The sequence below is a fragment of the Dromiciops gliroides genome, chromosome 4 (genome assembly GCF_019393635.1).
Source record: "Dromiciops gliroides isolate mDroGli1 chromosome 4, mDroGli1.pri, whole genome shotgun sequence".
Lineage (NCBI taxonomy): Eukaryota > Metazoa > Chordata > Mammalia > Microbiotheria > Microbiotheriidae > Dromiciops > Dromiciops gliroides.
Genome location: NC_057864.1, coordinates 194,074,847 through 194,092,724, shown reverse-complemented (window position 1 = coordinate 194,092,724; position 17,878 = coordinate 194,074,847). Strand labels below are relative to the sequence as shown.

Genomic DNA, 17,878 nt, shown 5'->3' with positions numbered 1-17,878 from the left:
TTTCACTTCTCTAATGCATGTATTATGAACCACTGTAAATTGCTGTTTTCTAGTGCTTTCCCTCTGTGATTACCTCCAATTTATCCTTTGTATAGCTGGTTCCCTGGCATTCAAAGGCACCACAATATGGCACCATCCTACCTTTCCAGTCCTATCTCATTCTTCCTTAACACTTATTCTAAACTTCAGCTAAACTAAATTATATCTTTTCCCCAGATACATCCTTAATTTCTTTGCCCCCATGTCTCTGCCCATTCTGTTCCCTATACCTAGAAAATCCTTCCTTCTCTTCTTTTACTGTTGGAATCCTATCCATCCTTGATTGCCCAATTCAAATACTATCTCTTCTATGAAACCTTCCATGATCCCCAGTATCAGTTAACAACTGACATTGTTTGTACATAATTGTTTGCATGTTATCTCCTCCATTAAACTGTGAACTCCTTGAAGAAAGGGACTGTTTGCCTTTCTTTGTTTCCCCAACTTTAAGCACAGTTCCTGGCAGACAGAAGGCACTTAATAAATGCTTCTTCACTTAATAAATGCTTCTTCAAGTGATTCTAGAATCACATCTTAGCAAAATCTCCACCTTCCCTACCAAGGACTTGGCACATTATCCTTTCAACTGTGAGATTTAAAATTGGATATTAGATCATAAATCTCCCCTCTTTAACCTTTCCCTTAATTTATCTCCCAGACTAGTAAATGGAAGAAGTTTCTGGTTTTCTAGTTAGAGCTTTTATTGTATGGTAGTCACAAGGTGATGTTGATTAGAAGGATAGGAAAGTAGAAACACAATACAAATCATCTTAAGTCTAAGCTTAGTCTATATTCCGTATAAAACTCACCAAAACCAAAGGCCACCTTTGGGGAGAGAGAGACTGTGTGCTGCTGCTAACCGGGAGCTGGGCCCAGTCGAAACTCTCATCAGCATCAGCCTGTGCAGCGCAGTCAGGAGACCAGCAGAGCAGGAAAAAGCTCCCCACTTCCGTTCTCTCCTTGCCTTTTAAGCTCACACCCCGGAAGTCGAGTGCGTAGCAGGCAGTCTGACGTGCGCAGCAGGCATGTTGGTCTCCTCCCCAAAAGGGTGGTCCTTCAAAAAAAACTGGCGTCTTTCAGTCATCCTAACTGACTGTTAAAAAACTTTCATATTTTTTTACCACATTTCCCCCCTTTGCTTCCTCAAGAAATGGAATGTTTCCTTGATGGAACAGTAAAAAGAATATAATAACTATTGCTAACTAATAATATGTGAACAACAATATAGAAAAGGAAGAGAGGAAAGTTTTGTCCAGAGGGGCGATTTTTTTTTTTGTCCTCATGAACTGACGCTTTGACATTAGTCTTGCAAAGGGAGAGTCTCTGCAGAGAGTACATGTTACAGATAGTATATATTATAACAGAAAGGAGATAGTAAAAACTAATAAAGCAAAACAGTTCATATAAAGTCTCTGGGTTCTCTTGTCTTCTTGAAGTGGTAAGATGTCATCAGGAGGAAACTGGATTCTGGTCTGGAAAACTGGATTCTGGACTCTGGTCTGGAAAGCTGGATTACCTTCTTTAACTGTTTGAATTGCTGTATTTTTTACTAAACCTTAGCATAGCATTGTCAATGATCAAATTAATAAATTCCATTACATTCCCTCCTTTATATCCTTAGACTTCTAATAAAGGGTTGAGGTAGTTATGCAATCTGTAATACTTTTTACCACCATGTGTCTGGATCAAAGTCAAATTTAGTATGTGTTCATGACACCTGAAAATGTTATGGAAAGGTTATCATGCCAGTGATTGTGCTAGGCCACAGGTGAGTTCTAATGAGTTTTGTTTTATTTATTTATTTTTCTCCTTTCTCTTTTATGTTCTTCTGTTTAACTAAAAAAGACCAGAAAGGGTTATTGAACCCTATTGCTTGATACCTCACTGAAAACAATGAATATTGAATCTTGCTAATTGAAGTTTTATTTCTTTTTGATAAATTAATCACCACTTTAAGTATCTGCTACTGTTATACTAGAGAATTCATGTATAAGATGATGTAATAATGTCTAAAAGAAGATTATGTAATAATGTTTAATATAATCAGCTATTTACACTCGTTTATTATTTATATGTCATTATACTCTGGGTATGGTTTGGAATTATTGTATATATCACTAATATATTCTCAGTTATGCAGCATAGCACGCATTTTTACCATCATACTGTCTTTGGTGAAATTAATGAGATTTCGGAAGTATGGAAACTTATCATTTCAGAGACTAACTTGCTGTGAACTCTGATGCAGGCCCTGGAGAAAATATATGTGCAACAAAAGGAGAGACAGGTATACATAAGTCCATGGTTTGCTTATGATGGTGACTATGTAGAGCACAATTACTAGGCACAGTCCAGTATTCATCCTCTCTCCCTCCTAATTTAACCTAATTTAACTGAACTTATTTATCTTTTTATATCCAATTTTAAATCTCACACCTCACACAGTATGTGATTGATACATATTTGTTGAATAAAGTGAATTATAATATATATGAAGATTATGATCAAAGAATAAAACTATAATTCCAAGGTATGTCATTCTGTAGGGATAGTATAGTAAGGAGTGTGACTCAATGAAAAGTTGTCATTTTATACTTTTTGCATTCCCTCCCACTGACTTTCCAAAAGTAGTTATAATTTTTCAGTTTTCCATCCTCAACTTGGTAATCTAGCATTTTAATAAGCATACCTAGTCAACTAAACCATAAGAATTAGTGGCCAAATCCATTTCAAGAATTAAGCATGCTGAATCCTAATTATACTAAAGAAATCACATACAAAAAGAGGGAGAAAAGACAACTTAAATCACTTATAAATTGGTCTGAAAGGTTTCTTTGTATGGATTTGCTATGCAAAAATACTAGTGGAAATAAACTGGCTTCTTTTTTCTACAACCTCCTCTCAGTATCATTTTGTTATAGACACTTTCAGAAAACCAAAAAAACAATTAAGCTGTGGTCTAGATCAGTACTTTGATGATATACAGAAGTTTGGCAAATATTACCTTGGCTCTGCTAATCTAAACAAAATTAGCACTAGGACATACCTACTAGAAAAAAAAATAGAAGTATTGACTACAATGCAATAATGATATCTTGACTAATCTACCCTCCACTATCTCTCGAAGTCTAAAACAGTACATAAACTACAGAAATTTAAATTACAGAAAATTACTTAATAGAATTATGAATTTCTGTAACTCCAAAATTCCAATCACACACACACACACTCCACTATAGAAAAGACATTCCAAACTTAAGAAAATTTGGGAAGGTCATGCTAATTAAAAGGTCATTTCCTGCTGCCATTAACAATGTCCTCCAGTCACTGCCAGACTTATTGTCTTCTTCCAACTTCTCAGAGCCATGGTCTCCCGGCTTTTGCCACAATTATGTTGCTGTTATTTCTGTGAGGTGGGAAGCTTCTTTAAGCATAAAGCTAATCCTTGACTCCTCTTCCTTTTATACAGCCTAGCACCCACCAAGGGACATGATACCAAGGGTCTCCCTGGTCAGGAAATAATAGATCCATTTCCTGAAGAAGGCTCCTTTGACACAGGACCTCTTAAGAATGCAATCTCTACAATGGAAATTGGGAACTAAAGAAACATCTGACACACCTTTACTTCCTACATATGCTCCAGGAATTTTGATTGATGACAAACACATTTCCCTATCTGAGAAAGATTATCCAGAGACGTTCTCAAGTGATTAGAGAGTGGTTTAATATGTGCCAGGCTAGACACTGGGGATAGAACAACAAAAATGAAAAGTCTGGAAGGGCCCTTGAAAATTGTTTGTCTAGTCCAAGCCATCATCTTACAGATAAGTAAATGGAGATCCAGAGAAGTTAAAGTGACTTGACACAGGTAGGAAGTGGCACCAGCTTAGATTTGAAACCAGCTCTTCTGACTCCAAATCCAGTTCTCCTTCCCCTGAACCATGCTTCTTCAAGACAGGAATGTCAACAGAGATATAACATGCCAAGACAGGCCTATCAATCAACAAGCATTTATTATGTGCCAGGCACTATGACAGGCACTGGTCACTTGCCCTCAAGAAGCTGACGTTCTATCAAGTGAAAAACGTACAAAAATAGAAATTAATACAAACAAAACACAAAGTAATTTTCAAAAGGGGGCAGCAATGGTGAGAGCAAATGTCACTTCAGCTAAGTAGTGATGGGATCAAGGTACTCTGCAAATTAGAGGTGGGGAGGGGGTGCAAAAGCATAGAGATTGGAGATAGAATGTTATTTATGAGGACCACAGAGTATTTAAAGGGGAATGATGGGCTAGAGCCTGACTGTGAAAGTGTATACATCTCAGAGGAATTTATATTTGATCGTAGAGGCAACAGGGAGTCCCTGGAATTTTTTGAGCACAGAAAGTAAGAAGGCAAAACCTGTGCTTTAGGAATAACACTGGAAGCTTTGTGGGAAATGGACTAGAGTGCAAAGAAGTAGACATGAAACCAATTAGGAGAGTGTTGCAATAGCCCAGGTAAGAGGTAACTAGGGCTAAACTAGGAGAAAACATAAGAGTGGCAAGAAGACGACAATTTTGAGAGTTCTTAGAGCTTATAAATCTGGGTGGTTAGAAATATGGAATGGAAGAGAGTGGGAAGGGTGAAGATAATGAATTGTTTTGGACATGTTAATCTGTGATGCCTACCAGTTGGGTGATGCAGGATATGAGCTCAAGAGAGAGCAGGATACATATAAAAAGGAACTAATGAGATCACTAAGAGAAAGGGCATGAGAGAAAAAGAGCACTGTATACCCACAATTGGAGTAAAGAGTATGATGACCCAGCAAGAAGCTGAGAAGAAATGGCAGGCCAGAAAACCAAGAAAATGTAGTATCATAAAAACCCAGAAGAGAAGATACACAGTAAGAGACATGGTCAACAAAGTGCTAAATGCTGCAAAGATCATAAAAGACAAGGACTTATTTAGCATTCTTGAATACAACAGAGCAATATGACAATAATACTTAAATAAGTTTACAGATTTAGTATTAAACCAAACTACCAAAAGGATACTTTACAGAGCTAGACAAAATAATAACTAAATTCATTTGGAGGGGGAAAAAAAAAGATCTAGAGTACCAAAGGGAAATAATGGGGGGGGAGGAAGATATGGTAGCCCATGCAGACATCTAAACTATATTACAAAGCAGTAACCATTTAAAAAAAGTAACACTGATGAAAAAAACAGAAAAGCAGATCAATGGAATAGATTAGACAAGTAAACATCAGAAATAACTGAACTCAATATCTCAGTGTTTAATAAATCAGAAAACATAAGTTACCAAAAAAAAAAATTCCTTATTGACAAGAACTGTGGGGGAAGCCAAAAAGCAGTCTAGGTTTAGACAAATATTTTACACCACATATTATACCATATATCACAATAAATCTAAAATGGATATGTTATCTATATATTAAAGACACCATTATGAAACTAGAAGAGGAACCAATCAGCTACTTTTCACAAACATGGGTAAGGGGCAAATTCTTAACCAAATAAAGAATGAATAAAAAATGATTTCCAACTACATGAAACTGAAAAACTTTTTGCATGAAGAAAATTAATGCAACTAGGATAAGAAGAGAACCAATCAAGTCAAGGATAGGGGGAATCTTTGAATCAAATCTCTCTGATATAAATCTAGGAGCTAAGGTATATATTAGTCAATAGATCTATATAAAATCAAAAATCTTTTCCAAATAGATAAATGGTTAAAGAATAGAAACAGTCTTCAAAAAGAACTGCAAACTACTAACATAAAGAATGTTGTAGGGGCAGCTAGGTGGTGCAGTGGATAAAGCACTGGCCCTGGATTCAGGAGGACCTGAGTTCAAATCCAGCCTCAGACACTTGACACTTACTAGCTGTGTGACCCTGGGCAAGTCACTTAATCCTCACTGCCCAGGGTAGGGGGGAGGGGGGGAATGTTGTAAGTCACTGATAGTAAGAGAAATGCAAATAAAAACCATTCAATTTTTATCTCACATCCAACTAGGTGGCAAAGATGACAAAAGATAGGAATAGTCAATATTGAAAGGACACTGATGAAATTTTGGTAGAGCTGTGTCTTACCATTCTGGAAAGCAATGTGGAATAACGTAAAAAGAGTAGCTAAAATGTTCATACCTTTAGACCTTAAGATCCCACTTCTTGGCATATACCCCAAGGCTCAATGACAAAAAGATCCGATATACAACAAAATATTTATAGTAGCACTTTTTGTGTTAGCATATAAATGGAAACAAAGTAAATGTTCGCTGATCAGGGGATGGATAAACAAGTTGTGGTACAGGAATGGAATGGAATGGAACGTACTGTAATATAAGAAAAACTGAACAAGATGAATACACGGACAAACGTGAACTGATGCAAAATGAAGCAAGCAGAGTCAAGAAAACAATATGCCCAATGATTCAAAAAAATGTAAATGGAAAAATCAAAAGTAAATACTTTGAAATTACAAAGACCAAGTATGATCCCAAAGAGGAGATGACAAATCAGGTTTCCTCTTCCCCCTCTCTATAGAGTTTGGGAAACCTGCTTGTGGAACACCACATATAACATCAGCCATTTCAATGTGTTAGTTCTGCTGAGCTTTAAAAAATTCTTTAATAAAAAGCACAGTTCAAGAGGAAAGTAACTTTAAACAAAAGACATCAACAAAAATTTATTTTAAAAAAACATGATGAGTACTGAGACAAGGCTATGTAGCAGGCAATTAAGAGATGATTAGTAATTTTGGAGAGAGCAATTTCAAGTGAGTGATGAAGCTGAAAGCCAGATTGAAAAGTGAGTAAGAGTTGAAAGCAAGCAGAGGCAACAAAAGTACAGATGATTTTTTTCTAGGAATTTACCTGTAACAGGGAGGAGAGATATAAACAGCAGCTTGAGGAAATGGCCAAGTCAAGCAAAGGTTTTTAACATTAGGAGGACACCTGGGCATATTTATAAGCAGCAAGGAAGGAACTAGTACCAAAGAGGTAGAAAGAAGTCTGAAGAGAGAGAGGTGATCGCTGAGAACCCAAAAGGGATGAGATCGTGAGTAGAAGTAGAAGGATTGTCCTTAGTGACAAGGGCACTTATCCTTTGCTCCAATCTCTAATGAAGAGGATGAAGGATGATTTGATTTTGAGATGCAAAGTGGGAAGAGAGAACTTATTGTGAATGGCTTCTATTTTCCTCAGTCAAGTGAGAGGTGAGGCCCTTTGCTAAGAGATGGGGAAGTGGGAAAGAGAGAAAGGGCTGAGGGTGGGGGTTTAGAGGACTTGAGAAAACATTTTCAACAGCCTTTCTGGAACAGGGATGTCAATTAGGAACAGGTCACACCATAAAAATAATTAGAAGAGAATGAGATAAATTACCTTTCAAAACTATGACTAGAGGAAGAATACCGAATAAGGGATAGAGATAACAAAAGACAAAATAAATCATTTGCATTATATAACTTTGAAAAGCTTTTATATAAACAAAATCAATTCACAGCTAGGATGAGGAGGGAAAAGATATTTGCATCAAATATTTGATAAGGATCTGATATTTAAGACATAAAGTTAAATAAAAATATAATAACAAAAACTACTTGCCATTGAACACAAAGAAAGGGTTCTCAAAAGAATGTCCACAAACTATTAAAAATTACTTTAAATAACAAATAAGAAAAATGTAAAAATAACTGAGGTTTTATCTCATACATAAATTGGCAAAAATGAAAAGACTGAAATATTGGGACAAGTACCCTAAAACACTGCTGATGAAGCTATGACCTAATTAAACCATTATGGAAAACTGAAATTATGCTAAAAAAAAAAGGTGATTAAAATGTCCATACCTTTTTGATACAACAATCGCACTTATGCACAAAAACACCTAGAGCAGCACTTTGGGTGGTAGAAAAGAACTGGAAATAAAGTAGGTGCCCATCAATTGTGAAATGGCTAAACAAATTGTGGTACATGAATTGTTTTTGTTTTGCACCAAGACTGTAATTTAGTGTGAGGCAGATGTGAAAAGATGCATAACCAACCAGATTAAAATGTAATTGGGATACATTTAGCAAAATAAAAATACAATATAGATAACATTAATTTATGGCTTTCTAAGTCAAGATGTGACCACTAGAATACACTTCTATTTGAGTTCAACTGGTATAAGCAACTCCCCATGAGGAATTACTTCTGCCAGTGCAGATCAGTACCTGCTTGCTCCATAATTTACAATCTTAGAGAGTTGCCTAGGACTAAGAGGTTCCATGACTTAACCAGGTATGTTCCAGGTGTAAAGTTACTATCTAGCTATGCTGTCTAAAATATCTAATGAGTGGCCACCAATAAATTATAAGCTTTAGCAAGAGTTTAGACTTTTAAGCATTTATTAAGGAGAATAAGAATTTGGTGAAGAGAGAGAGAAAGAGGCCTAGATTCAGCTATCTATCTCAGGGAGCCAGCGTCTCCTGTTCTACTCTGCCCCGAGGTCCTCACAAAAGAGAATGAGAGAGTGAGCCTTGCCCCTTCTTCATCCCACAAGCCTCCTCTGAAACTGGGAACATCCCATCCACAGGCACACACAGCTCCAAGCTAATTGGCTGGTAGCTGTGATAGACAGTACCCATGAGCAAACTTTCTGACACCAAGGAACTGACCTTCTAAGCTGCATGGCTTGCCCTCAGACGCCTTCTCCTCATGGCAGAGCTTTCCTACAGTAATTCTCCAGCAGGTGGCATCATTCCAATTGTTACACAGCTCTCCATCTACTACGTTAAACAGCCCATATGTATCAAAGGCAGGAACTGAAATCAAGTATTTCTAATACCAAGGCCAGATACTTACTACTCACCTACACTACGTTACAACTATTCCCATTATATTCATACACTTCATACAGTACCTTATAGGGTACCCTATCTTAATGAACCATAATAAACAACAAATAGGAAAAATTCAAAAGTATGGGAAGATCTATATGAAGTGATAAACAATAAAGTCAGCAAAACCAGGAAAACAGTATATACAATGAATACAACAATGTAAAAAAAAAAAAGCTAAACACTATAATTATAGTGACCAACTGTGGCCCTGAAAAAGAATTAAGAAAATGCATCTTCTTTCTTTGCAGAGGTCAGTAGTCTACAGTTGAGGAATTTATATACAGTTTCAAACTCTGCTGATATGCCTGCTCTACTGAACTGCTTTTTGTTCCTCCTTTTAAAATCAAGAGGATGGCTCACTAGGTAGAGATGGGATAGTATATAATGTAATGTAAAAACTAAAGCTGTCCATAAAATTCAAATAATTTTTTTAAACTGGAAAAGGAAGCAAATGAAGTTGGGGGGGAGGGGCGTGATGGCTTGATAAAAGTATTGAACAATGGAGGGACTGCAAAGGACACTGAGGCCAAAGAGATTTAAGACCAATAAGATACCAGGAGAGACAAAATAACTGCTTAAAATCCGATGGAGGAATTTCTGAATTCTTATTCACTAAATTAGAAGACTTGCAGATGATGGTAAGATCTATGTGTAGCTGAGATAGAGGATAAGTGTAGGTCATGGGAGCTGAGGGAGCCACAGTGTCTAAGAGAGCATTAATAAGTATATTAAAATCCCCTAGACAAGTCAAGGGTTGGGGTGTAGATTATGAGCTGACCTGAAGGCTGACAGATAACCACAACCAGGATCTGGTTAAAGCAACAAATCTGGGAAAAATGTACCTTAAAAGAAGACAAGGTGGGGCAGCTAGATGGCGCAGTGGATAAGAGCACCGGCCCTGGAGTCAGGAGTACCTGAGTTCAAATCCAGCCTCAAACACTAAACACTTATTAGCTGTGTGACCCTGGGCAAGTCACTTAACCCCAATTGCCTCACTAAAATAAAAAATATTAAAAAAAAAAAAAAGAAGACAAGGTGCAAAGTAACAGAAGCAGCAAAGATCTAGAAGTAACAGTGGTAAGAAAGGAAGATGCCTTCTCCTCCTCCTGGCCCAGTGTCTTGGAAAAAGTGTAAATGAGGAGGAAGATAAAATGAAAAAGATGTATCCATGGCTAGAGGGGTCTGCCATAAATGCTGTAGGTCTTCTGGGGAGTCCAATTCTCCAAGAATATCAGAAGATGAAAAGGACATGAGAGGAAAAGCTCTAAGAAGTGTTAATTATAGAACAAGGTGGTTCCAGAGAGCATAGTGGAATAAGAGGACAGAGCTGGATAGGGATAGGGCTGAAGTGGATAGGGAGGTGTAAAGAATTGTTATTTGAGGTTTTTATGCCTCCGAGCACTGAATGGTGCTCCACCCACTGGTTGTAGCTGTTGCCATGGTGCTGGCACCTAGCATCATCACCACTCCCCGAGGCCTACATGGGCTGGAAGCCTAGTGAGGGCAGTCATGTGACTGTCAGAGCGGCCAGACAATTGGTTGGGGGCTGTGTGGGGTTTCTGGGAGGGGGAAGTCACCATTCTAGCTGGAAGCTGGAAGGCGACAGGAGTGGGGCGGTGTATTCTCAGCTGATTCCTGGTCAGTAGTATTTTTCAGGTTGTATAATTTCCCTTTCCCCATTTTATTTCCTTTCCCTTGATCCTACTGATCCTGTTTGTGTGTTTTTTTAAGTTCGTTCTTGTTAAAATAAATCCTGTTCTGTTTTGAGGGAGGCTGCCGGTCTCCTTCCTTGCCCCTATATTGCAGCAAACCACTTAGCTAACACTCCCCAATTAAAAACTGGTCCCCACAGAGGAAAGAATAGGGTAAAGTAGAAGGTGACAGAAGTGGATTTTGCTCAGGTAACTGGGGATTCTGTATCAGCAGGACTAGGAGAGAAGGAAATGAACAAAGGACCTTATGAATGAGATGTTCATTGCCAAAAGTAACCATGGGCCTAGTGTTACCAAATCTCCCTGAAGGCAAAGTCTTGATGGTAAGAAACAAAGGGAATAAACGCAGAAAAAGTACAAGTCTAAGGCCTTAAGTATAAGTATAACAAATTTGGGAGCACAGTGAGTCCTTAAAAAATTCATTGGAAAAAATACAAACTATCATACACTCAAATTCCTTATTACTTAGAATTTTTACCTGCAAAATGTTTTATGATCATTTATCAGATGGAAAAAACTTTACATCTCAATTTATTATAAATTGTAACCAGAACATCTATGTTGAACAGTTAACGCTGAATAATTAATGCAACTAACTCCCATATGCTGCAGACTCTTATTCACTATTAATATCTTTTTATTTTTCTACGTGACATTTAAAAAAGTCAAGTCTTACTGCCCTAAGAGATCAAATGTCAAGGAACCACTGGACCACTGAATGGCAAATTGATTCCCCACCCAAAAAAACCTTTCCCCGTCTTTATGAGTGAAGATGTCTACAACATTATTTTACTATGTGACCTGAACCAGCCCCTTAACCTCTCAGTGCCACCAGAAAACCTTCAAAACTATAAATTTCACAGCATTTGCTAATCTGCCGTAGTAGAGAGTATTTCCCCACCAAAATAAAACAAAGAACTGAAGACATTATCCGTACTTTTCATTATGGAAAGATACAAAGACTATGTCTACGAAACATCTAATTGTTGTTGTTTGTCCTTAATTCTCCAAGAGAACCATGACATTGGGAAGTGATGTCATGACTTGCAGTGAATTGGTTTTAAGTGAGGTAGGCCTGTGCAAAGTCACCAGCCTCACTCTCTCCTCCAGAGCCATCTGGGTCCAGAAGCAAGATATACACCAGGACAACTGAAGATGGCCCTCTATGATGCATAAGCCCTCACTAAAAGAATTATAAAAATGTAAAATACTTTCTATCATCTTATATAGAGATTATATACTTCATGAGTTACCTACAGTCAATACTTAACAAAAAAGTGGGATGTCTAATGTGTCCAAATGAAAAAAGAGGAAGTGTGAAGTTTATCTACTAACCAATTTAACTGATTTATTTTTTTAAATAGTGATTTCGGGGCAGCTAGGTGGCACAGTGGATAAAGCATTGGCCCTGGATTCAGGAGGACCTGAGTTCAAATCCAGCCTCGGACACTAGACACTAGCTGTGTGACTCTGGGCAAGTCACTTAACCCTCATTGCCTCGCCAAAAAAAAAAGTGTGTGTGTGTGTGTGTGTGTGTGTGTGTGTGTGTGAGAGAGAGAGAGAGAGAGAGAGAGAGAGAGAGAGAGAGAGATTTCAGGCCCTCTTAAAAAGTAAAATAGAATTCAGCCTCATCTTTTATCCCATTTCTAGAATTACCAAAGGAAATTTTAACCCCACAGTTGCTCCTGGACCACTCAGAAAGTATCTACACTACTGTCATCAACTAGTCCCCAATCTATGTTAAAGGCTCTGTTTTAGAGAAAAGCAGCATAGTAAAATGTCTCAAAGCCAGGAGGACCTGAATTCAAGTCCCATTTCTAACACATACTGGCACTGTGACCCTGGGCAAATCACTTAACCTCCCAGTGATCCAAGTAACTCTCTAAAACTAATAGTTGCAGAGCAGGTACCAACAGGCATTGGGAGTTTCCTCACAAGGGAGTTCTTTATACCAATGAAATCCCAGGTTCGGTCTCTATTTTTATATACATGTATATGCAGTACATCCCAAAACCAAGTATAATGGATTTTAGATTAGCTGTGCTAACAAGAAGCATCGTGGCACAGATAATTGAATAACTGAACACTATTCCAAGTATCCATGGTAATTAAGGAAACATGAGAAAACTCAAATAAATAAGCACAATGGACTATTATACATGGTTGGTAATTCTGTTTAGACCTAATTTTATAAGGCATAGCTAATTCAACTGCCCCCCAAAATGCAAGTGTTATGACTGAAGAGCTATAGGTGTCTAGGAATTTTTAAAACTGCCTACTGCTGAGCCACTTCACCTGGTGGTAAAGCATCCATGACATGAACCTTTACTTTCTTCCTTCTATGGACATCAAAAAGTAATAAATTGTCTTAAACAATTAAGAAAAACAGAGACAGCCCAAGAAGTTATGCCAATCCCACTAGATGGCACTAACAGAGGGAAGTAACCGTTTTCTGAAAATGCAAGTAAAACCTCTCTCAGGCCTTTGCAAAACTGAAATCTATCAGGAGTACCCCAAAAGCATTATTATGAGTATCCTAAAGCCCAGGAAGGGAATTTAAGGTGGGGAATAAACTTTCCTCAAAAACTTCTCTTCACTCCAGTTCCCTTCCTTCACCTCAAATAAAGGCATGTGAGGGCTACAATGATTTATTAATGACAGGTAAAATAAGCTGAAAGCCACCACAAAATCCAAGGGTTTTCCTCAAATTCTCTTTATGACATCATTTTCTAAAGTTTTTTTCACAGTTTCCCTGATACTACAAAGCTTCCTGCCTGCTCCTTATGGCACATGATTCTTTTCAAATCAATGTAGTTTTCTTATTTGGAAATAATAAGATTATGCACAATTTATGGTAGAAAAATAGGTAGAGTTTTTTTTCCCTTTGCACAGAGATACCAAAGCAGAACTACCCATTTTGCAGCTGTCCTACATTAAGATTTCCTGCCACTAGCTAAATGTTGCCATAATCTTAATTTGGGCACTGAAACTGTCATTCCTCCTCCATCTCCTCCCTCACACTCCCCCATACACAGATACAGCCACTTTCAATCTCAAAAATTCAAACAGTGAGGGACAGATCTAAAAGCAAATGGAATCTCAAACATCATCTCATCATACTATAATAGATTAGAGCTGGAAGAGACTGAGTCTATCTAATCCAACCTTTCTTCCCACGCACCACCACCATTTTACAGATGAGGAAACTGAGGCCCCAGAAAGTTAACTGACTTGCCCAAGGTCATCATGTGGTATAGAATAGTGAAGAATAGCAACAGTTCTCATTTATATAGAGCTTTAAAGTTTAAAAAGTGGTTACAAGGGGCAGCTAGGTGGCGCAGTGGATAGAGCACCGGCCCTGGAGTCAGGAGTACCTGAGTTCAAATCCGGCTTCAGACACTTAACACTTACTAGCTGTGTGACCCTGAGCAAGTCACTTAACCCCAATTGCCTCACTAAAAAAAAAGGGGGGGAGGGTTACAAGGCACATTATATATATTACAGAGTTTGTTGCCTCATATATATGTGTGTGTGTGTATGTATGTACATATATACATGCATATACTTTTAATATACATATACATAAATATACACACCAATACTTAGTATGAATTATTTCACATTTCTCTCACAAATATCTAATTTAATACTCACTCTTTGTTTTGGGGGGGTTTTTTGGTGAGGCAATTGGGATTGACTTGCCCAGGGTCTCACAGCTAATAAGTGTCAAGTGTCTGACGCTGGATTTGAACTCAGGTCCTCCTGAATCCAGGGCTGGTGCTTTATCCACTGTACCACCTAGCTGCCCCTAATATTCACTCTTAATAAATCTATCCTTCCCTATTTCTCCAGAACAGAACTTGTAGTTTTCTATGTTTTTTTCTACCATGCAGTATTCCAATCACTTCATTTGAAAGCCACAAAGAAATTAAATGACTTATATGTTGCACAGGTAGTAGCCAGTACAGCTCAGAATGAATCAATGAATAAAAAGCACTTTCTATGGGGCAGACACAATGTTTGGTAAGCACTGAAAATGTAAATACAAAAAATTATGAAACAGTCTCAAACAACAAGAAGTGCACATTCTAGTAGGAGAAGACCATACACCTAGAAAAGTGGTCGCCGGAGAAGGACATTTTGACCTGGGTTGGTATATTCAGCCATTGAATAAACAACTGGGAAGATCTTTCCAAAAGGAAAACTGATCTAAGTACTTAAAACTCTAAGCCAAAGTTCTTTCTACAACATCATGCTACTTCTTATAATACACACCAATAATATCAAAGTCCAATGAGTTTAAACCCCAAACAATTTGGCCATAAGCTTACATTATAAAATATCTAGGAACCTTCTTTTCCATGAGAACATTAAAGCAAGAAATGGGACATATATGGTTTTCTAAATCAAAATATCCTTTGAGTATTCAAATGAACCAAAGTATACTATCTTTCCAATAGAAAAATCTCTCATGGAATATCCTAGCTAAAGCCACAGGAACATTTACTAATAACAATCGGTACACGTAACCCAACACAATGTCAAAGTATGTAGTTTCTTCAGATTTGTTATAAAAATCAAGCAGAGTAGATTTAAATTCCTATAATCTCTAAACAGAACAAGAGTTACAAAACTTGCACTAAGTCCAACAAACCCAATCATTTACCACCAGCAATCAAACTTGTAAACAGAGATTCATATACATAGATGCACATCAAAGTATGGAGAAGCACTTTCTACCTTAAATAAGAATTCACAAACAAAGCTTAATCTTAAACAGCGTTGCTCTGTGCAATCAATTCACCAAACAGTTATGATACCTGCCCAATTACAGTAGTCCTTGGTACTACCCCTGAGCAAAAGTTGACCTACTAAAGCAAAGAATGGTCTACCACATGATGATCTACATTTGAATAAAATTTTTTTAATCCAATCCACACTTCTTGAACTCAAGTCATTTGGGACTCTGGATTGTTAGTTAATAGCCTTTAAATTTATGAAAATGTATTGGAATACATATTACTCAAAATAATACACCGGCCAATCCTAAAACTTCCCCTAAAGAAAATCAAGCTATGAGTGGATGGGCAACCAGGAGGAATCTGCTATATTGTGGAGTGAGGATTTTGCAGACTTATGATCTGCAGAATCTCAATATTCTATTGTACAAGTATTCAAAAAGCTTCAAACTAGAAAGTTTAAGAACTACAATGTACTATAATACTATTATATAATTCATAGTATTTCACTCTACCCCCCCAAAAAACAGAAACGCTTGACAAACATGAAGTTAAACCTGACAACATATGTTATTAAAAGGAAAAACAATGGTACAAAAAATTTTGAATGATTTACAGAAAGTATGTCAGTGACTAGCAAAGACAGAAAAAAAACATGAATATGGTCTAAGCTGTTCTCAAGTAGGTAGACCATTCTGATTCTCACACACATATAAAATCAGTGTTTAACTTGAGACTAGGAAATGTGTTACTTACCTTACTAACACCTACTCCAGTAAACCTGGCCTCTAACAGTTCTTGCCGCCTTGGGTCCAAGCTATGCAATTCTTCCATCATTTCTAGAGGAAAAGGAACAAAAGATGTGAGAATATGAAAACTTCAAAAATGGAAAAAACAATTTTTCCAAATTCAAAATTCAAGAGTGACTATCAATGAATAGTCAAATGAAACCCCCCTTTAAAGTAATACAGTAATACATTAAGCATTAAATTTTATTATGCTACAAAGGAAAAAAACAGTATTTAGAAGTCATCTTTTTTAACTTCATTCACCCATAAATCTGAGAAACTTTAGCTGTTAAGATACAAACATCTCAATCCTTTCTTTTAACTACTCTGAAGTTGTGAAAAACAGAGGCAAAGAGTACAGGAAATAAGGATCTGCCCTTCCCCCCCCCCCAAGAAAATTGGATAGAAAAGATATATTAAGCATATGAATCTGAGTAGGTAGGTGGTTTTGGATTTTTCTTTCCCTAAGAGATAAAGATATGAATCACTGATGACAATGTCATAAGACTATAGAATGAATCAGAAGCCACAGACAACTCTAAATAATACTATGATTTCTCTAAAGAGGTCTCAGGAGAAAAGGCCTGCTCATTTTTAATGTAATAGGGCACTGATGGTAAAGTCATCCCTCAGTGAAAGTAGAGTATACATATCCATACATAAAACCATCCTTTTTTCTAATTCTTTTTTTTTCTGACCACTCCCTGCAGCACTATATTTCCCTAGACTCCACACATCTGTCTTATAGCACTCCTTCCAAACAGGGAGGGGCAAGAGTATACCATATTTCAAATTGCTCTTATTACTAAATAACACACAAGCTACTTTCAGCAAACCTATTCAATTATATTCGCTAACTAACTCCTGCAAATAAGACCCATAGAAAGGCCGACACAAAATTGGGGGTGAGGGGCCCCAGAAGAGATGTACCACTATTACAGTTGACACCTTCAAACACCCAGTTAACCAGTTAGGAGGATGCAAATAGAGGAGGGGGTGGGAAGAGGAGGGATGATAGGATGATTTTAAAGTTCACTGGACGCATGATTCAAACCTCCCCTTGGCAAGCTAACATGCCCACAATTTCCAGTAACAACCAACATATCCAACCTTCCAGTTTCATTTCCCTTCCCTTGCTGAATTAAGAGCCCAGGCCATACGAGAGAGAAATGGTGGATAGATTAAAGTTTCACCGCACCTCTCCCCCCACCCCCATTACAAACACGTTTAAACACATTAAAGTGTAGCGGAATTCTCCTGGGCGGGAGGGGAGGTAAATACCACAAAAGACTTTGAGCTCCCCTCAAATAACCGGCCTTCCTCGAAGTCTCGCCCTCCCATTAACCGAGGCCGGTTTCGCAAAGGCTGCATCCTTCTCTCAAACCACGAGATCCATCGGACCTTTTCCAACTCCCATCCCCAGTCCAGGCCTAGAAAATAACGCCTCAGCGGTTGCTACGTTTAATGTCAAATCACGTTTAAAAAAAAAAAAAGCCCCCTCATCCCTTTCCAGTCTCCGCTCCGGGAGAGCCCCAGGGCCCTGCCACAGACCTAGCCGCTCGCCCGCCCCGCCTGCCCAGAACCTCGCAGCGCAGCAGCCGGCTGGGGCCTTCTCGCGGAGCCCTTCGCCAGTCGCCTGCAAACTTTCCCCAACTTCGGCCCCACCTGTCAGGCAGGGCAGAGCAGGAGGCCGAGCGGGCGAGTGGCC

At 38.0% G+C, this 17,878-nt stretch overlaps 1 protein-coding gene across 4 annotated transcripts in view; it reads right to left on the bottom strand.

Moving 5' to 3' along the window:
• The window catches only part of TLK2 (tousled like kinase 2), a 147,597-nt gene that overhangs the window by 129,268 nt on the left and 451 nt on the right, over nucleotides 1-17,878 (bottom strand). For 2 of the 4 annotated variants that reach the window (XM_044003779.1, XM_044003782.1), the window contains exon 2: nucleotides 16,139-16,223. In XM_044003779.1, coding sequence (XP_043859714.1) covers nucleotides 16,139-16,219 — 81 coding nt within the window. In that variant the 5' untranslated portion in view covers nucleotides 16,220-16,223. Of the gene's footprint in view, nucleotides 1-16,138; nucleotides 16,224-17,451; nucleotides 17,524-17,878 lie in introns of those variants that run through there. The other 2 variants (XM_044003781.1, XM_044003780.1) reach the window with 2 other exon arrangements.